General features: G+C 45.2%; 2 protein-coding genes across 2 annotated transcripts; one reads left to right on the plus strand and one right to left on the minus strand.

Annotated features, from left to right (window-relative positions):
* Positions 1-421: 421 nt before the first annotated feature.
* On the minus strand, positions 422-2419 carry LOC117854109 (uncharacterized protein At2g34160). The gene is made up of 5 exons (XM_034736401.2): positions 2044-2419; positions 1734-1782; positions 964-1026; positions 821-885; positions 422-731 (listed from the first exon to the last, which is right to left on the minus strand). The coding sequence occupies exons 1-5, from the start codon at positions 2158-2160 to the stop codon at positions 633-635; spliced, it is 393 nt and encodes a 130-aa protein (XP_034592292.1). The 5' UTR covers positions 2161-2419; the 3' UTR covers positions 422-632.
* Positions 2420-17711: 15292 nt separating this feature from the next.
* LOC117852003 (putative receptor protein kinase ZmPK1) lies at positions 17712-20226 on the plus strand. Its single transcript, XM_072292956.1, is given in 4 exon segments — positions 17712-18195; positions 18198-18943; positions 18945-19393; positions 19395-20226. Coding segments are annotated over 4 exon segments (2469 nt in total). The 5' UTR covers positions 17712-17753.
* Positions 20227-21892: the final 1666 nt, after the last annotated feature.

The following is a 21892-nucleotide window of genomic DNA, read 5'->3' on the forward strand; positions in this document are numbered from 1 at the left end:
CTTATTCAAAAATTCTAATTCATTTCTTGTTTCAAATATTAACTTGTAGCATAGGATCGTCATACTTTTTCTACATGTACAGCCCCATAGTGTTTCTCCAAAATAAAACTATCGTTCCACAATTTGGCTTAATCTAGCTTTGTATGAAATCCATAAACAATTCTCAGCTGGGGTTTAGATATTGCGGAAGCAGTTTTGTCACGGCCATGTCTGATTCCTTCAGTTTTGACTGCTACTTATACTGATATATCTCAGGGAACTCACGCGTGGTGATTCATTAGCCAAACACAAATGGGTACCAGCATAGCTATGAAGGCATGTGCCAATATGTCCTTGTAGAGAATGCCACCATTTCACGAGTGGTGATTCAATAGCCAACCACAAATGGCACCACCATGACTATTTTGCATACACCAATAAATATGCTAAGCAAACAAGTTGCCATTCAAAACGATCCCAACTTAAAGTGAAACAAACAACCAATAGATCAACCAAGTTAACATCCGAGCTAATCAATGAGCAGAGCTCTTGATTGATAACAAAGAAGCATATCTCTTGTTAGTCAAGAGATTCAAACGCAGCAGCTAGCATGACACTAATTAAACTACAACAGCAAAATTTAAAATAGATGTTTAGCTCTGCTCCTCAGCAGCCTTGGCAGCTTCCCTCTCCTCATCAGCTGCTGCCATCAGCTCATCAAATTTCTCTGTCTTGCCCAGCACTATTTCGATCTGGCCATAGTAATATATCACAATCAGAAAAACAATGCGCCGAACTCTGGAGCTATGCTATTCTATTCCACACAGGGAAGATATGTTACCTTGGCCTTCTGAATAGGGCGACTCCTTGAATCATCCTTGACATCAACTGTGGATGTCATGATCTCTGCGAACCATTTTGATGGAATGATTAGATACGAATACCAAGGTTAACAACACAAGTGAATAGGATAATTAATCTTACTCTTTTCAACAGCAAGCCCATTATTTTTCAGAATTTCAGCAACAGTCACCACCGTAGCAATGGCTGAAATGATAAGAGCAGGTCCATCAGTATATTCAAATTGAGAAAGTAGGGCCAGCATAACAGGTTAAGATCATCACAAGGTATGAAGTGAAAAAGCAAGTCATTAAGAGAGTACAACCGCAAAACAGAATCGCATGTACGAAGTGAAAAACCAAGTCATGAATAACGTTATGATGTTTGACGTATGAAACTTTGACCAACAGAATAGCGATGCTGTAATAGAAAAGCAATAAAGGACACCGTGATAATCATGCAAAAAGTCTTTCACTTGAATAATAAACACACTAATACCATAATACAGCATCATATATCCGAAAATCTGATGACCCTAGATTACAGTTATAAGATAACATTGTCATCACTCATAACACTAGCAACCTCTGCTGACCTTTCAAAGCAACTTACACAACGATTACCACATTCGTGAGGTGAGGCAGTTCACATGAATGCTGACAGATAACCTTAAGTAATTCACCAAACAAGACACTACAAAAGTCCCTAAGGCCTCACAGTCAAAACTCAAACTATGAGCAATCAGGGAGGAGTTGTGGTTAAAAATCAAGTAAACTAAATCATTACACTACAAACAGTTGACTTTTGAAATCCACGCAATAAAACATGAGCACAATGCTTCAGATAGAGCAACACAACAGTTCACTAGTGGAATAGTAGATAGCATCGTAATAAAGGGGGGAAAAAGCAATTACCCATGCCAAGGGCCGAGAGCTCCACCTCCTCGTGCTGCTGCATGTACCTCTGCAACCATCGCAACAAATTAGTCTCAGGTCAACCCAAACAAAAAACCACAAGCAAACTGAACCTGGCTACATATATTTTTTGTCTAGGGTTTAAGACCAACACCCATCGTGGATCCACGCACCAATCCATAAAAAACGTTCCAACTACTGCTAAAAAAAATTACAAAGCCGCATCTGCGCTGCTCGTTCAATAAGTCGGAGAAGCCCCCCAAAAATTAAAGACCGAAAAAAAAAACAAAAGGGCGAAAAAATTCCTCACCTTGGCGAGGTTGACGTAGAAGAACAGCGGCTTCTTGGTGTTGGAGACCTGGATCCGGTTCTTCTTGTGCGGCTCCGTAATCGCCAGGTTGTTCACTCCCTCCGTCACCTCCTCCATCTCCGACCCCTCTTCTTCTCCTACACCCTCCTCTCCGCGACCGCACAAACCCTAACCCTAACTCGGCACCAATCCCGCGATAAGGGCGAGAGGCTGCTGACTCGGGGGCTACGAGGCGCGGGCACGGGAATCGCACGGGCGGCGGAGACGAGAGGCAACAGCGAATCGGCGGCGAGACGGGGAAGCCCTATCCCGTGCGGCGGGGTTATATGGGAGGCGGAGGAGGAGGAGGGAGGGGACTCGAGTACGGGTCCGACTTCGACTCTAGTGCCAGTCCGGCGCGGCCGCGGTTGCCGTTTCCGCTTGGCACTGGCACGTACGGGCTGGCGTTCAGGCCTGTCCGGCCTGCTTAACCACATCTTGCTTGGCCCATTAGGCCACAGGCCAGGCCCAGGGCTGGTGTGTGATGTGGGTTGGTTGGGTCAGGTAGGTCCATGATGAAGGCCCAGTATTTTCCGACAGCAAAAGCCCTTTTCCTTGGAATTTCACCGTTAAAATTCTTATTGATTAACGTGTGAAACATTTTTCCTTATTCCGTACTAGTAGAATGCCCGAGAGGAGTGGAATAAAAACAATGCGCAAGAAAAGACATAAAAAGCTGAGTAAGCTGGTGTCATCCCGGTCCCAATGTCGCAAAACGATCCCAAACTTACTAATTGTGCCGTTTGAGTCCTAAATCTTGGTAATTTAACTTAAATCATCTACGTGGCATGCTAGCATGTGGGGCCCACATGCTCTCCAGTTTGTTATTTGTTTTTGTTTTATAATTTTGCCACATAATAAGCAACAACAGCTGTGTTATCTTCTTCCCCGAGCAGCTCAGGCAACCTTGGATCTTCAGCACACCATCTCCTCTCTCTCTCTCATCCTTCTCCACCAAAGCAAACAACAACAGCTCTACCTCTACTCGTTCTTCTCCACAAATCCAAGACGCAAGCTGTAAGGAACCGCCCAAATTACCTCAACTAAACTGAGTTATCATCCATCGATCGACCCGACTTAATCGAAATAATTCCGGTAATTCCCGGTAAGGGCCTCGAGCATCGTCTAGGAACAACCCGCATACCGTTTTTACATCATGGCAACCATCATAAGGAAAGGTATGAGAGCAAATTTTTAACTTTAGTTTACAAGTCTTGATCATCTTACAAAAATTCATGAATTATAACTATAACACACAGCAACTAGAACATGAGAGTTTTCATCAACTAAAAGGGGAGCTCTTATTCAACTTAGATGTAGCCTAGGTCTAGTGGCTATCCTATCATGTTTTTATTAGATTAAGAGTTAAAATGCAGCGAAGAGATATAAAGTAATAAGGTGCAACAATGATGTCCTTGCCCAATAGACACCACCTGCACAAGCTTAGAGCGACATCCACCATCCATCCACTTTGCCAGCTCCAGCGGGATGAATGCGGTCATCACTCAAAATAAGGAAACCTGCAAAACAACTATTGACGCTAAAGTCAGGCCAACACATGAACGCACTCGAATGTGCGCTGTGCGAAGGGGCTCCTTGCTGCTCTGCACAAGTCGGTCAGATCGGTATGATGGCTGAAAGTGCATTTGGTCCCCTAAATAGGTTTTGGTGTTGATGACATGCATAATTAAGGAACTAATGAATTTATCAAGAAATTGACAGGTTTAAATCTTAAGAAATGAAAAATTTCAAGATAGGACCCCAATTTGTTTGAAGGACGGTGTTGAAGTATAAAATAAGATCTTTTTATACTTTCTCATTTTGAATTTGAGTATAGGAACACTATACTATAAAGGGGGACGCGGATGGATAGCTTGAAGATGTCAAGTACTTATTTGAGATGCTACCACCTATGAGAGACACCACTCACACACTTGCACTTTTAGTTTCTCACAGTTTTCGTGAGTGTTGAAAGTTCCGACATAGGGTCGGAAGTTCCAACATCTATCGGAAGTTTTCAAAAACTTCCGACAGGGGGTGCTCAATGAGTTTTAATTGAACAGTATCAGAAGTTCTGACCCTATGTCAGAAGTTCTGACCCTATGTCAGAAGTTCTGATAATAGGTGCCGGAAGTTTCCAGTAACTTCCGGCAGGGGATGCTCAGCTATTTTATTTGAACAGTGTTGGAAGTTCCGATAATCACTTAACAGAACTGCAATGGCTAGTTTTTAGGGCTCGGGTATTTATACCCCCTCAGCCACCCCTTCATTTGTTGTTGACCTAACCCGAGACAAACACCTCCTAGAATATTCAATACTCCTCCCCACTTCCTCCTTGAGCTAAATCTTTAAGAGTTTTTAGTTAGAGCTTCGGTGAGAGAAGGATTTGAGATGTGTGACTCTAGTTTTGAGTGAGAGGTCAACCAAGTTTATCTCAAGAGCATTTGAAGCATCTTTGGTCTTTCAACCAAGGAACTCTACTCTTGCCACTATGATTAGAAGGGATCCAAGCTTCAAAACAAACACACCCAATTAACTTTTTGGTGAAATCTTACATCAAGAGTTGGTTGAAAGAGATGTGGTTAAGTCACTTAGTCTAAAGATAAACAAGAGTGTTGCTCTCAATGTGAACTCAAGCATAATGGTTGAGTCAAGCCCCGAAAATCTCAAGGCAAAGAAAGAAGACTCAAGTGATGAAGGAAGCACCGATAAAGAAACTGCCTTGTGTAATGCCCGTAAAATTTACTAACTCAAATCACCCGCTAAAAATTTGTTTCAAAATTTTCCGACCGTTGAGCTCCCGAAAAATCTTTTCCTCCCCAGCGACCCCGCCGTCCCGGCACCAAACGTCGACAGTCATCTTTTTCCGTTCCTCGCAAATTTCGCCGCGTGCCCGTCAAATCCATCACGCGTACCCGACCGATTCCGCAACTTTCGCCGATTTTCCCCTCCCTTTTTCCTTTTCCTTTTTCCCTTCCCTTTTTTTTCTTTTCTTTTTCTCCCTTCCTTCCTTCTCTTTCTTCTCTCTTCCTTCTTCCTGCTTTTTCCTTCTCTCCTTCCTTTCCTTCCTGGCGCACCCTTCATGGCGCCGCTCGCCCGGCCGCCCGCGCCTGCGCCCGGCCCCGCACCGCGCCTGGCCACCCTCGCACCCGGCCCCGTGCGTGCCACGCCGCGCGCCGCCGCCCGCGCCGAGCTGCTCGCCTGTCCGCCCGCGTCCCATCGTCGGCCACCCACGTCCCATCGCCGGCCACCGGTCGTCGCCCCTATGCTCCTCGTCGACCGAGCCGGCCCCCATCACGCCATTCACGCGGAGCTCCGCTCCGGCACGCCACCGGCTAGGATTCCCGGCCTCCATTGAAGCCGCCAGCCACCGAGTCCCTTCCTACTCCCCTCCCGCCAGCTATAAAAGCTGCCCGAGGCCGGCCTCCTCCTCCTCCCCCACCACAAGCTCACCGCCCCTCCCTACTCCCCTGCGCGCCACCCCAAACCCCCGCCCGAGCCGCCTCCTTGCCAGCCACCGGCGCCCTTTCTTCGGTTCCCCTTCGCCCGAGGTGAGACCTCAAATGGGTTACCCACATCCTCCTCCACCTCCCCCGCCGCTTGGCCTCGCCGGCGGCGAGCTAGGCCGGCCGGCCCGCCACCGGCCGTTCCTTCCTCCCCACCTCCTGTACCGGACCAAGGAAGGAGAAAGGGAAAATTTTCCTTCAATTTTGATCTAACCCCCTAGTTTCCCCTATTTGCAAACCAGCCCTTCCACCTCTCTCAAAGAATTCTCGCAGATACGCCCTTCCACCTTTCAGAAATAATTACAAATAGGTCCCTGGTTCTCGCAGTTTAGTCCAAAACCTTGTTTTAAGCCCCTAACACTCCTTTAACTCGTCATTTCATGCGCCAAACTTCCTCCAATTGATCCCAAATTCGACCACGGCCTCCTCTCATATACTTCTGCCGAGGCATGTCCAAATTTCATGAAAATACCCACTCCTTCAATTTTCGTTCGCATTCTCTGTTCGTAGCTCAACGGGAAAAATTTTAATTCTCTTTTATTCATTGTGTGCTCGATTGTGTGTGCCGTAGATCGCGGAGTACCCGAGGAGGAGCACGAGGAGGAGTTTGACCGCGAGCCCGAGCCCAAGGACCAGTACCGCGAGCAGGAACTCCCGGAAGGCTTTGAGAACAGCAAGTCCAATCTCACCCTTTGATGCATATTTATCCTAGTTTTTCAAACACAACCTATTGGCCTGTTTTATAAATTGCATATTATTTTACTGCTGAAACATGGTTGGATAGACACCCCTTGATTGTTATGATTATTACTTGCTTGTCCTATAATTATCTCTAAATATGACTTGTTCTGTTTGGATGATAATTACTGCTAGAATGCTTAGGACCTTATTACTCAATTCAAACATGATCACAATGTGTTTTGTTAAAGAACAAATGTGTAAGTGTTTTAAAAAGGGAAGTTGGGTTTTTCGGAAGTAAAGGAAAGAAATGCTTAGATGAGATGGATGGGTGTTTCATGTGTGAAATGCCAATATGATGGGCTCGTACCTTGGTGGTTGAGCAAGGTTGGGAGATATCCATCTTGTCATGGTTACAGACCGAGTTGATGTGTCATCTTACCTAACCCAACCTTCGTGCAACCACTTGACCGTTGTATGCGGCAACGGCTTAGCATAAATCCCACTAGCTAAACCGTTAGTCTTCAGGTGAGCTGGTGAGCAACGGGAGCCCATGAAAAAGGAGTAAGATCTTTGTGACTTAGGTCTCGGTTACGACCTCGTTGGTAGGTCGTTAACCCCTTGGTCGCTTCTGTGTGGACTAGTCAGGTTTAGCTAAGGTGGGTAATGGCTTTGTTAGGATCCGCACCGGCACTAAGGTGATCGTGCTGCGGTACCCTACTTGTGGGAAAAGTGTACAACCTCTGCAGAGTTAAAACATATCTGGGTAGCAGTGTCCACGGCATTGGATGAGTTACGGCTTGGTCACATAACTAGCACTTGGAAATGGATGGTTTTGTAGCGTGTGTTGGATTTTGGAAGTGTCCGGCAATTGTGCCATGAGCTATGGCGGACGGGGAGTCCGATAGCAATAAAATTTGGATCCTTTGTGTAGGATCAACCCCACTTAATGTTTCGGTTACTAAAGGAAATGCTTTGCGAAAACACTTTTGAAAATGAACCCTTACTTGTGTTGAAAATCTAGCTTTATTGCAAATGAACCTTAACCTCATCCTTGTTATATCCTGTGCATACTCTTGCTTATATCCCCCTCTGTGGATGGGGTTGGACTTGTTGAGTACCTTCGTACTCACTCTTGTTTTGTTGCTTCAGAGGAAGACCCGGATTACGTCGCCGAGGATCTCAAGTAGGAGGTCGTGTCCGCACTCAACGCTGCCTGTGGTGTTGGCCTTTGCAGGATGCTTCCGCTGACGCTTAGTTCCGATTGCAGCCCGGAGTCCGACTGGACTCCAACTTGGATTTGTATCATTATTGCTTTGGTTCTTCTTTGGGTGTGGCTTACCCGCCCGCTCCTTCGGGAGCTGTACAGTTTTTGAACCATCTGTTGAATAAATGTGTTATCAGCCTCCTGGGACTGATATTTGTATCACATTTAATCTCTACTTAAGTGGGGACGCTTCACCTTGGTCTTGAGAAATTTCAAGAAGTTCATGAAGATCATTTTTGAAATAGACTATATATCATCAGGAACACAACAAAATAAGTTTCACATTTTTAGCATTTTTCTACAATTTATATGCATTTTCCAATTTTGCAGCTATTTAAATTCAGGAAATAAAACAAAACCGAGGTCATCTTGCTATTCAACCCTCAGATCTATTGAACCCTCACACTTAGGTCCCTAAAACTTTCCCATACCCCCCTCTCCTTCTTTCTTCTTCCCACAACACATCCTCGCACACACAGACACAGAGGCACGGCGCACGGCAAGGCCGGCTGTGGCCCTAGCCGGCGGCGGCCACGGAGACGGCGCGACGCAGCGCGGTGGGGAAAAGCGGCGGGGCCGCGCCCCAAGACGGCGAGGCTCACCAGCAGCGGCACAGCAGCAAGGAGGAGGAGGCGGCAGGCGGCGGACAGTGGCGCCAACGGGAGACCTGCACGAGGCATGGGAAGCGGAGGTGAGGGGTAAAACGAAAGCACAACGTCGCGAGGGAGCTCTAGCGGCAGGAATCGACCGGAGACTCACCGTCGGCGGTGGGATTTCGACGAAGGTGGCGGCGCTTGGAGGTGGCGGCACCACTGGTGGCAGCGGCAGTGGTGGAAGAGGTGGCTAGGGTTTGGAAGGGACACCGGTACGGCTTATAAAGGAGGAGCGGGGCGAGGGCAGGAGCAGCATTTTGCGTGGCCGGGGCCTTGCCGGCCGGTGTACGGCGATGACGTGGTGGGCGAGTTCTGCCCGCCCAACCCGGGGCAGAGAGAGGAGCGGGAGGAGGGAGAAGGAGACGCTGACGCGTGGGCCCGACCAATTTTCAAACCATTCAAATTTCCCTACTCAAACGACCCAGCTACAGGCACCTAAAAATCTTTCAAAAATACTCATTTGAAAGATAAAATTGCGAAGAACACATTGTCATAAGAATCACCTCAAGAACTTCTCAGGTTTTCACATAATTGGCAATAAAAAACAACCAAACTGAAACTTAAATGAATTTTTAACGTGGGAAAACATCACTGAAAAATTAAGTAAAAATACTGTAAAATCATCAAATTGTATCTAATGTTTAAATAAAATAACAGGAGGCACGGTTGCTTCACAAGCTTGAATTTCAACAATAAACAACAATTATGTGAACTTAAACAAATACATGGCATGATGCTCAATTATGCACAAATGATGCTCATGTTAACATGTTAAACTTGTTTTGCAACTTTGGTGTAGCGGAATCGCCCAAATTAAGCTGACTAAAATGCACTTAAGTCGCCTGACACGCGATCATGCACTTTAAGCAAGTCAACTTGGTCATCCGTCGGATTTCATCCGATAAACCACTTACACAGGATCGAGAAGCATTGCTCACACGAAGGTGAGTGGCACAGAGATTACAACATTCCCATCGCATTAACATAGTTCAACAATTTATTACATCAGATTTTTCGAAATTCAAACAAGTTTGCAAGGTTCAACAAAGATGAAGTAGAACAAGCGGAAGCTAAACGTTGATACACGATATCATGATGAAGCCGATCCTGACATCAGTGATCCCTGCCCTCACCGTCCGAGGAGAGATCCCACTCGACTGTCCAGCTCGGAGGGAGCTGGGTAGGTCAAGTGGTGCCAGCAACCATACTATCGACATTACCTGAAAAGTTAAGCCACAACAAGGCTGAGCAACTAATACTCAGCAAGACTGACCCGTCAGGTGATAAACACTTTCACCAACTCCTAGACATGCATGGCTTTCTGGCTTTGGGTTTGTTTTGCCAAAAGCGTCTATAGTCGGTCCTTACTTTCAATATTTTAGCTCAAGTTCTACGTTCATTAACCAGTCTAGATTAGCAACTTATACTAAGCAAATATAGTTTCCAAACAATTAAAGAATAAGCATCGAGATTAATATCATCATGTTCCATCTTTACTCAGTGCAGAATAGTGATCAAGCAGTCCCAAACTGTGAGAGGCAGACGAACCGATTCGAATTTATTAACCATGCATGGCGAACCTAATCTCACGACATCTGCGCACCACGAAGGGTCGCTTCATTTGTCAGTCGTCCCCATCGATCCCTAGGCTCGTGTCAGAGCCAAACTTCCCTTGGCATGCAATGCTCCACAGTCCCAGCCTCTTGCCGTACTGTGACCACATTTGCACCCACATGATGCACCATGGGAACCTCGTTCCAGGGACAGCAGGAGTATAAGCCACGCCCTAGTTCAATCAGGTACTAGGCTTCCCCATCCCATACTAGGTATGAGATTAGTACTTTCAAGCACTTGATCACAAACGCCGATACATTTCGACCTTAGCAAGTTCATTACTAGACAGACTGGGCAAACCACCATATCAGAACAATTCCGATCCCGTCCGTCATCCTTATGGTTGCAGCATAAGTAAACAAACAACTCCTATAACTCGCGAGTGACAGGCAATCACTCGACTTTTATCGAGTCCTATTTAGCATTGCATCTACGCGACTTATCATGCTAGTGTTCAGATCAAAAGGGTACTAAATTCATGCATATAAGGTTTTAGACAACGCCTAGTAACTTAAATGCACAATCATAGCATCAACATATTGCGTAAATTTAAAACAAGAAAGCATGCACCGGGGCTTGCCTTCAGGATAAGTTAGCGGTTCCTCGGGGTCTTGATCTAGCTCGAGCTCAACTTCCAAGTGATGAAGCTCTGTAGCAGGTTCTTCTTCCGGCGTAGGGTGGAGCTCGTACGTTCCGTCGGCGAGATTAGCTTCTACACGACATGCACATGCAAGAGTTTAGTTTTATTCATGCGTGTACACAAACGATGCAAGGCATGACTTATTGGTAGAAAGAAAAGTTGTATATAGGACACATTCACCTAAACAAGGTTTTAACTTCCATTACTTCATAAAGTAGGGTGGGGGTCGGTTCAGGCTTGAGGTTGACATGGATGGCGATTGTGTACATATATAGGTTCTCACAACTTAGAGTTGCTTAAAGAAGGTGGGGTTGTTCAAGTGCGTTTGGAGAGTTATTCCCTTCTGAATATTTTTTTGTATCTCTTCCAAAATTACTCATTTAGCTTATTAGGATTTATATTTCTTTTTATTCCTTTTAACCGATTACTTAGCCAAAAAGTGGTTTCTCAATCAAACAGCAATAAAAGGCACTGAGAAAATTACAACACCTTAATTAAGTCATTAATAAGTTACTGTAAAATTTTGGGAGCCATTGGATTACCACAAAAAGAATTAAACGCATATTATCACCAAAGGTAGCATGCACTTAACTATTTTTATCTCAAAACTTACAGTGATTCTGAGGGTGAAATTTTACCCGTAGGTTGAAGGTGTGTTACAGAGGCTTTGTTGAATTTTTCATGATTTTTTGAGAAGGATAACTATTTCCCCTATTTATCTCCTATTCAAACATGCTTTACAAGGAAGGTGGGTTTCTTTCTGATTCTGACCACAACCCATATTTTTCCTGTAAACTACCCCTCAAAACTGAGCTACTCCAGGTGATTTTATATTTTTCTTAGCTCTGGATTAAAACTTATGCAAAAAGGAAGATTTAACCCTAGTATTCAAATATAAGGTTAAAACAGTAACTTTAAGTTCTACTCCAGGGCCCTAAGTATTTTTCTGAGCTTCTATTCACTGAATCATACACCACAGAGTTGGATTTTATCATTTTTCCTCTATTTACTATGATTTAAAAGGCCTAAGTAAGGAATAAAACTATAGGATATTATTTACAACAGTAACATGGGCAAACTTATTTTTGTAAGAAACTAGACAGAACAAGGATTCCAACAAAAGTGGTTTGATATTTTTATGATTTTTCTACGATTTACTGGGCATTTACAAAGTTTAAACCTTTTTCTGCCGATTTAAAACCATAAGCCGAGGCAAACTTGCATTCTACCCCTCACGTCTATGGTTTATTTGCACAGAGGTCCTGAGGTTTTGCGCCTAGACCCCTAGAAATATTGGGGAAGGCGCAATGTCGTCCCCGGGGGTGCGCACGTCGGTGGCAGTGAAATCCCCGACGATTCGCCGGCGGGGATCGGGCAACAAGTGGCCGGGGATGCGCAGGGGCTCACCTGAGCTCGACTTGGCGGAGTTGGGGCGACGGAGATGGCCGGCGAGGGTCGGAACGCGGCGGCGGCGACTTGGCTTGGCGGGTGGCGGTGCGGGTGGTGTTCCGGCACATCGGTGGCATCGGGAGGGCAACGAGCGGCTCGGGGACGTGCGCGGAGGGGTGGCGAAGCGGGCGGAGAGGTTGTCGGAGCGCGGGGTGGCGCGGAGGTGGGAGCTCCACGGGAGCCTTAGTGGTAGCACAGTGGAAAAATAGGGGCGCAGCGTACGGGAGGTGGCGAAGGGTGGCTGTGGCGGCGTGCTTGGCCCTTTTATAGGGGAGAGGTGGAGTAGAGGGTCGAGGCGGGGCTCCGGACGCGGGAGGATAAGGCCGAGGAGAGCTGGTGCGCGGGCGAGGCGGCCATTGGCCAGAGGCGCCATTGGCCCTGGAAGCGAAGCTCCGGGCGCATCTCATCGTGGTTGGCCACGGGCGATACGTAGCGTGGGCATCCGGTTTGTCGGGCGGGCAAGGCGGAGTGCCAAGGCTCTGGTTGGGTGAGCGGGTAGAGGCGTGGGATGACGGCGGCGTGGCGGCTTTTCCGGCGAGTGGGCAAAGCTCCGGTTGGCGGGCGTGGATGCGCGGCAGGGGCAAGGGATGTGCTCGACCGACAATAGGGTAGTGGGAAGCTTTGTCGGGTCTTGTCGCGGCGCTGGTTGGGCGTCGGGGCTCCCGTCCTATCGCTTCCCCGCCAGGGATAGGGCGTCGGCGAGCTGCCGGTGGACGGCGGCCACGTGGCGGGTGGCGCGCGGGCGAACATGCCCCGGGCGCGTTGGCGTCGAGGCAAGCCGGGCAGCAAACAAGATCAACTTTGGGGGCCCTCCATTCAAGATTTTTAAACTAAACGTTCAAATATCCCTTTAGCAAACTTGTAGATCTATGATCGGAGTTCAAACTTTACTAAAGGTGTTTGTCAAGATTTTGAAAGGATTTGGAGATAACTCAAGCCAAAGTTTGCCAAAAACTAGAGATTTCGGACTTAGGCATTTTAGCCGATTTGGTGAAATTTCAGGAGTTTGGCTGTCTTTGACTCGACTTTTGGGCAGCTTCTGAGTTGAATTAGACCAAGGTGCTATTGAAGGAGTTGCTCTTCAGTCTTAGGAATTCAACTTCTATTAAGGTCTTTTCTCGAGTTTAGCTCAAAAATTTGGAGGAACACACTCGCCAAGAGGCGCACTCTGGACGGTTTCCAGACTTAGAGCTGGAATGCCCAGAGGGCTGAGTTGACTGTTTTACCCGACTTTGATCAAGTTTTTGAGTAGGTTCGGGTTCGATTTGAACCTGGGTCAGTGTAACAAAATTGGAACACACTTAAGGGGCTACAACTTTTATTAAAGGCCTGACTTGAGTTTAGATATGAAATTGTGAGATAACAGGTTGCAAAGTTGAGGAAAAACTTGAATTCCAGGACTCCGGTTGTTTGTAGGGTTTTATTATACTCCTGGTTTGATTCTTGTTTTTGACCTTCTCCCACTCCGAATTAGCCAAAGTGTTATTAACAAAAGTTGTTAGAAATTAGAAGTTTTACAACTCTTATTTGGGCAAAATTTCATGTTTGTACATAAAAACTCAAGTTTTATATTTAACTCCAAAAGGAGCTTTTTAGGGTCAAAATGGACATTTCACTTCTTTTGCTTAGTGACTAATGACTTGTTTTAGTTTAAGTACACTTAATTAAGGCAGAGTTGTTACATTTGGATCGTGACAACATCCACCGGGATCTCCAGCAAAGCAATATGATAGTGCCTACTGATGAACAACAACTCTCCCTCAATGAGGGAATCTTGCATGTATGGCCAGTGAATGTATACCTGCAATGATGAGATACTGCAATGATGAGATACGATCAAATATAGTTCAACTGCACGAAAGGGTTATAAGAAAAAATAGGTAATAAACCAAAGAAGTAAACACTAGAGGAAGCCTAAACAAGATTAAAAAAAGATGGCCCAAACTCGAGAGATGTGCAAGGACAATCACAACAGAATGCAAAAGAATGAAGAGAAGGCTAGAACTTTCCATGCATAAAACCAAATTGAAACAAACAGGCAAGCTATTTGGGGATGGCCAGTTCTGTAAAAAGCATGTCTAAACACCACTAGAGCAATCAGGGGAAACAAATACAACTTGTAGGACAACAGTTGGTTGATTGGTTAGTACTTAGTACCTTGCGGTTGGTGTCAGCTTCGCTGCAGACAATATAATCACAGGTCAGGATCCTGGCCTTCTTATTGACTTTGTCGGAGCTGATGATGAAGCCAGTGCAGTACTCAGTCACATCTTGGTCTACAAATGCAGGTAGGGAAAACACACATCAGCGAGTAATGCAAGGGATTAGAGGGGAGAGCACAAGACCGGGTGAACTGGGGCGATCATTACTAGTATAAAGATCGAAAAAGGAATAAGAAATGCTAACAACAAAGTCAGCCACATGCAGGAGCATCCTCTTGTCATCTGGGGCGACCACGGCGGCGCGGGTAGCGGGGTCCTTGCAACTTTTGATCTGGGTGGGAAGACTCTCGAGAGGAGCTAAACAGGACAGGAGACGTTCCAATGATTAATTATTGTGAACAAAACAGAAAAAAAATGCTTATTAAAAAAATAAACAGACGATCAAGGATACAAGAATTACTATTGAGCGCCTTGACCCTGTCGTACTCCTGCGCCCACTCCTGGGAATCATCCATGTCGCCCCCCTCGGGTTGCAGCGGGTAACGGGGAGTAAGCAGCGGCAGCGCGAGGTCGGTGACGGATGCAGCGGGTAGCGGGGAGTGAGCGGCGGCAGCACGAGCTCGGTGACGGTAGAGTCAGGAGGAGAAGCCTCTCCGGGCGAATGCTCCTCCCCCTCGTCCTCCACCACCACCAGCTTCCCCTCCTTAACCTTCTGCTTCTTCAACTTCTTGAGCGGCGGCAGCGAGGGGTCCGTCAAGAACTGAGGCAAATAATTCTCCCAGGTTTGCTGCTCCTCCTCATGATCCACTAGCTTCTCCTCGATCTTCTGTTGCTTGTCCGCGGAATTTCTCATCATAGTCATCAAATGCTCCTTCCTCCCCATCAGATAATTGATCCTCCTCTCCAGAGATTGGATCTCCTTCGGAATCGACTTCACCCGCTCCTCCATGACAAGTTCCTCCATGACCGGAGAAGAGGGGAGAAGCGGCGGCGAATTGGGCGACTGCGGACGGAGCGAATACTGGGATCGGGAGTCCGGATTGCAAGCGTCGTGGGCCGTGACTTTTCCCAGTGACGTGATGGGCCGGGCCTTTCTTGTTTCCAATTTTCCACTCAAAACATGTCGGGAAGAAATTAGCTCCTACGTCTGCTTTGAGATTCGTGAAAACCAATCCAATTGAATACACGTGCCCATGATGTGGAGCGTTGGCGCCAAGCCAACTTGTAGAGGGCTGGTGCATAGAATGGATTGGATGCGTGCATGTATACAAATTACAATTAGATGAAGTTGGGTGGGATGCTGCTCATGTTTCAAATTTCAAATGAATTTTTCTTCTAAACCACATGCCCATTTTCAAATCTATTTGGACTATAGCATATAAGTGTAGAATAGCAATGCAAACATGACACTTCGCTACATGTTTCTAGAAACAGGCTGCCCAGAGCAAATAATTCTATCTCTAAGTGGAATGAGCTGGATGTTCATTTACTTCCAGTATTTTTTTAAAAAACGCGTCACAAGATTTGGCAGTCACTATTGTGTTCATATAGTTAATGCAAAAGATTTGATATATGATCGTTTTGATTCGACGGATTTCTTCCATCAGTTCAAATCCACCATCTAGTTATTTAGTAACTATATATACTCTCTAGGCAATTAAAATTTACAGATACATATTTTGTGCCACTTATCACATATCTGTAAATGTTAATAGTTTCTAAAAGTAATCCTAATGGTCACAAAGCCACCAATGGTCATAATCGTTCTCTAGTTTTTATATATTCTCCTGCATTTCTATTGTCGCTATACACCTTTGAACCAACATACCCCTCACCTTGTTCGGTCCACCGCCATAAGCATTATTTGTCAACCAAGAAGTATGTCAGGGAAATCAAGTGATATGATGCCCATAGGCGAGGTGCAAACAATAGTGGAGGGTAGTCTCGTTCGCAATGGAGAAGAAAGAAACAACAAGAAATCTGAAGATGTAGAGCAAGAACAAACATGCTCCGCCTTTGATTCATGCAAAGGCAGGAGATGCAAGCCTACCAAAGAAAAGAAAGTTTGAGGGGATGTCCATTCTCAAAGATGTAGTACACGCCGAGAACAGGGGAGTGGCAACTCGAACAAGATCCCATTCCAAGTCAAAATTGGTGGTCAAGGATCGCAAGATTGGGACAAGCAGCCACCCTATTGATTTTGATGATATCATAGAGTTAGACTCTAAGACAGATGAGCTAAAGATGGTCGTTGCTAATGGTAACTCTAGTTTTTTCCTTGTATTTTTATTTTAAAGAAATATGCCTAGATTTTTCATATCCTGATTTATTTCCTATAAGATATTTTCTTTGTTGGTATAAAACATAGTACCCATGCTATTAATCGTTGTTGTTTATTTTTAAGTATATACTAGTTGTACATTATTGAACCCGTTCTGTATTTTTCAAGGTAAAGGCTACTACCTCATTGTTGTATTCTCTTTATTAACCCTATGATATGATTGCCGTTGTAATATGCAGGATCCAAGGGTAATAAAAACAAACCGGATTCAAGAATGGATGACGACACTGATTTCCTTTTTTGAATGGACAAGAGTGATTGGCTAGTAAATTGAGAGTTGGTAAGTTCTTTTGTTCCATAATCTCATATTCGAACTTTTGAATAAAATAATCAGATAAGAAACGGTGTCAAGCTAAAATATTAATAAGCTAATACTAAGTATTTGAGGGGTTCACTGCACACAAATTGCTTACGACATACTTTCTCCTTTTTTTCAGGTCCTGATGAGCTTGTCCATGCAATGAAATAAAGTTCGTGCCAAGTTTGTCCATGCAATGAAATAAAGTTCGTGCCAAGTCGAATGAACCATAAATTTTATTTTGGGACTATTTCTTCAGAGAACATTTAATGTTCTTGTAAACTGTTTGGCATAGTCTTACATGATGGGCTCCTTGTGCAGCTCCGTGGTGGTTGTTATTTGATATGGTATTGAACATTAGAGAGAGAGAGCTAGTAGTTTATTTGCCCGACAGAATAAAAATCTCATTGAATCAAGGTTGTAGGAAATTGAAAGTTGTAAAATAGATTTCGAAAATTCCTAAATGCGGCTATGGTCTGTTCTGTTTCATGCTTCATGCTTGAGCGATTCCAAAGCAGGAGGTGTGAGCCTCAAGTTTCATTAAGACTTGACAATTGAGATAATCTCCGGCTCATCTTGCTCGATAATTAAACAGACAAGACTGGAATCTGCAACTTGCAATCATCAGATCATCAGTCCATGCTCGTTATTCCAGTCAGAAATATGTTCAGCTTGAGATATTTGCACAACTTTCCTATCAATCTGCAGTTGGATGTTAACCTGCCTTTACAACTTTTTCAACTTCTTTCCCTATTAGAATTAAGAAAATTGTAAAACGTCAATTCATCATGTGCAAACATGAGGCCCACTTTGGAAAGCTCACTAATTGTAACAATTAACAGGTACTTTTAAACTTACTGCGTGCTTCATGAAGCTTTCCTGGATCAAACAATAAAGCGGCAATCTGCATGACCGGACAAGAGAAAATTCTATGCAGATGAACTATGGATGTAGCACATGCTCACCGTCGCCCACCCCGCCCCCCACCTGCAAAGTCTATCGGAGAAGGCTATTCCCCTCTGCACAGTGTATCGATAGTAGGATCCTATAACATTGTGCGTTCATGGCCATTTCACAGACTAGTTCCATTGCTACAATACTACCTAAAACTATGGACATACCTAGCACCTCTCTGTTCCTCCTCGCGTTGAATCATCTCCTTCTGCACGTTTCAGCCCATGACTTCCTCTTGCCAGGTTCATCCCTCAGCGTAGAGCACAGCTCTGACGTGCTCCAATCTCCGGATGGCATATTTACCTGTGGCTTCTACAACTTTTCATCTAATGCCACTGTCTTCTCTATATGGTTCTCTGAATCAGCTGAAAAGACCATCGTCTGGAGTGCGAACCATCTCCACCATGTGCACACCTGGGGATCCAGAGTCCAGCTAGAAATCGATGAGAGTATGGTTGTAAAAGATTACAATGGCCAGATCGCATGGACCAACAACGTGAGCTCTTCGGATGCTGATCGAGCTCAGCTACTGGATACAGGACACCTCATCATCAAGGTAAAAAGGTGACAATTCTGTGGCAAAGCTTTGGTTCTTTGTTGCCAAATCAAAACATTACCGCAGCTAGAAAGTTGGTATCAACTCAAAGATTACTTGTTCCTGGCCACTACAGCTTACGTTTTGATGATGAACATTTACTTGCACTGTTTGATGATGAGAAGGGAATTTCTTTCATCTACTGGCCAAATCCACATTCGAATATATGGGAAAAGCAAATAATATTGTTTAATAGCATCAGAATCGGTGCTCTTGATAGCTTGGGGCATTTCTATGAGAGTGATAATGCGAGCTTTACAGCTGCTGATTGGGGTCCGGGGATCAAGAGGAGACTAAAACTAGATTATGATGGCAACCTTAGGCTGTACAGCCTGAACAAAGACGGAACATGGTATATCACATGGATGGCATTCTCTGAGCTCTGTTATGGGCGTGGTTTGTGTGGAGTGAATGGAATATGTGTTTATACACCTGTGCCTATTTGCACATGCGCACCTGGTTATGAGGCCATTAATCCAAGTGATGGGAGAAAAGGCTGCAAGCCACGTTTCAGAACCAGTTGTGATGGAAGACAGAAGATGAGGTTTGTGCAGGTACCCACCACTGAATTCTTAGGGCAAGATCAAGATGTAGGCCACTTTGTTTCTCTCCATTCTTGTAAGAACATATGCATGAGCACCTGCAGTTGCATGGGCTTCACATACTGGCAAGGAATGGGTGCCTGCTATACAAAGTCTGCTCTTCTTGGGGGGAATAACCCACCAGAGGTTACCTGGTTCTGCATACATCAAGCTCCCTGACGATGTACAACTGCTAGAATCCTCTATTCTCCACTCACAACCTTTTGGCCATAAATACAGTTCTGAATGTAACAAAGTAAGCACAAATGTGACAGCTGATTTCTTGGACATGACTGACAGAAGCCACGGTGGACCAAAATACCGGTATATGTATGGGTTCTTATCAGCAATGTTCCTGGTGGAGGTAATATTTATTTTTTTAGGATGGTGGTTTATTTTGAGAAGGGATGGCAAGCAATTAAGAGGAGTATGGCCAGCTGAGGTTGGGTATGAAATGATTACCAACCGTTTTCGCATGTATACTTACAAGGAACTGCAGAGAGCTACTAGAAATTTTACAGATGAGCTTGGAAGGGGTGCATCAGGTATTGTATATAAAGGCGTATTGGGAGATGAGGAAAGTAGCTGTGAAAAAGCTGTCAGACATACACCACGGTGAAGCAGAATTCCAGCATGAACTAAGCGTGATTGGCAGGATTTACCATATGAATCTAGTGAGAATTTGAGGATTTTGTTCTAATGGTCCACACAGGATACTAGTCTCTGAATTCGTGGAGAATGGTTCATTGGACAAAACCTTGTTCGGTGCAGAGAGCTCGCTAATCTTGCTTGAGAGGAAGCAGAGATTTAACATTGCTCTAGGGGTGGCAAAAGGATTGGCCTATCTTCACCATGAGTGCTTAGAGTGGGTCATCCACTGCAACGTGAAGCCAGAGAACATGTTGTTGGACGAGAACATGGATTGGAAGATCACTGACTTTGGCCTTGCCAAACTTCTGAATAGAGGTGGGTCCAATAAAAGTATGTCACGGATATGTGGTACAAGAGGTTACATAGCTCCTGAGTGGGTTTCTATACTTCCGATAACAGCGAAAGTTGATGTCTACAGCTTTGGAGTGGTGCTTCTAGAACTGCTCAAGGGAGCTCGTGTTTCAGAATGGGCAGCAAATGAGGACGAGACTGTTGAAGTTGCTATTGGAAGGATTGTTAGAATGCTTGAAGAGAACGCAAAGATGCCATACAGTGAACAGGCATGGATTGCTAGCTTCATTGACCCAAGATTGAATGGTCACTTCAACGGCTTGCAGGCAAGAACAATGATCAAGTTGGCCGTTTTATGTGTACAGGAAGACATAAACACAAGGCCCACCATGGAAAATGTGGTGCAAAAGCTTCTTTCAGTTGAAGAAGCTGATAGCACCATGCAGCACTATTCTCTCAACTAAGTGAGCTTGCTACTTGATGATTATATGGTGTGCGTGCTTCGTTTTGGACCCATAGAAGGTATCTATGCCATCGGCCAATAAAATCACTTCTTTTCCTCCTATGTTTATTTTTTATCCGTTCATAATTTCATACTTAAAAATAGGATATGCCCTATTATTATGTAAGTCTCAAAACATATGCTATTGTCTGTTGTAATTGTAATACAATGCGAGGAAGTTCACACTTCAGTGTCAATGAACAGTGTGTTCAGGATATGATTGCATCAGAAAGTAATTGTACTTAGTATCAGGGTATGATCTTAGGATGACTCAATGAGCTTTGGTTTGCAGAAAAGCCACATACTAAGATGCTAGGTTTAGAACGACGTCACTGAACACTGAAGGCTGGCATAACTTGACCAAACTTCTTCCATTTATGAAACAACACGAGTACACGACCAAAGATACACTAGAGGTTAGGTGTTCCGGTGTTGTGCACTTGTGCTTGTGGACCCAGGCCAAAAGTCCCACATTTGTATGAACTCTTATATCCATTGTGAAGAGCCAGAGGACTATCTTTAATTATTTATGTTAGTTAAGCTATTCGTGTACTATGAGTTAATCCATTTATGTAATATCGAACTTATTGTGATCGGTACTTTCTATCTTCTTAAATGAATTGGGCAATGCTCCTGCCTTCTTTCAAAAATAAAAACAGAGAGAGAGAGCCAGAGGACGTGACGACGTTTTGCTGCTACCTGATCCCGTGAGCGCCCTGGGGAGGGGAAGGAAATCAAGGGCATGTGAAATTAAGAACGGCATGTGAAATTGAGAACGGCATGGTTCAATTGAAAATTCCCATGAGCACCACAGGATCAAGCATAGGCCAGCACGGTTGACACTGCTCCGTGGGGATCAATTGATTCAAGGGTAATTTCTCCACTTCCGCCAGCAAACAGGGAAAATTGACGAGAAATGAACAAGGCACGACGATTAACAAACAACGATTAGCGACCAAATGAACATTCACCATGGTGTCAGTGCGCGCTTTGGGGTTCTCTGGGGGAATGTATGGGTTCGGCTCGAGAGAGGAAGGGGACGAAGCTGCAGCAGCTCAGGGGATCGTACCTGCGGCCTGCGGGTGGGTGGAAGCGGAAGCAGATGCAGTCATGCAGAAGCTTGGCCTGGCCCTCGGGAGATCTGCCCTGCCCCCCGGGCAGTGCCGGCACGGCAGAGCCATCAGCGTGTCGTCTCCTTCCTGTCGGACGGGCCAACGAACGCCGGTGCGCTTTCCATGGAACTGTGGTGGAGCCGGCCGCTGGGAATGGGGATCACGATTTGGAGGCGTGCGCGCACCCACAAAGCGTGGACGTGGGCCTGCCGTTCCGGGTTCGGCACTATGAGGCTGGGTTGGAAGCGGCTTGATACGTTGACGATGATACTGCGATGAGCGAACAATGAGCGGTCCCATTCGGATCCAGAGGCTAAACACTTCGACTAAAAATCTGCCACTGATGATCCAAACAGTGGATTAAAAGTGGACTAATTATTAGTCCACCTTCCAACTAAACTTTAATTCATTAGCCCTCCAAACCAAGCTAATAAAGCGTAATTTTAGACATGAATGGTAAAAGATTAAAAATACCCTCTTCTAAACTTTTATCATATTTTCTCCTCCACCCCCTAA

This window comes from Setaria viridis, chromosome 4 (assembly GCF_005286985.2).
Source record: "Setaria viridis chromosome 4, Setaria_viridis_v4.0, whole genome shotgun sequence".
NCBI lineage: Eukaryota > Viridiplantae > Streptophyta > Magnoliopsida > Poales > Poaceae > Setaria > Setaria viridis.

Excerpts from the sequence above, each read along its gene's own strand:
- LOC117854109 (XM_034736401.2), bottom strand. The coding sequence starts at position 2,160 with ATGGAGGAGGTGACGGAGGGAGTGAACAACCTGGCGATTACGGAGCCG. Across the intron at positions 1,783-2,043 it reads TCTACGTCAACCTCGCCAAG|AGGTACATGCAGCAGCACGA; the intron begins GTGAGGAATTTT and ends CGATGGTTGCAG. Across the intron at positions 1,027-1,733 it reads GCTCTCGGCCCTTGGCATGG|CCATTGCTACGGTGGTGACT; the intron begins GTAATTGCTTTT and ends TTATCATTTCAG.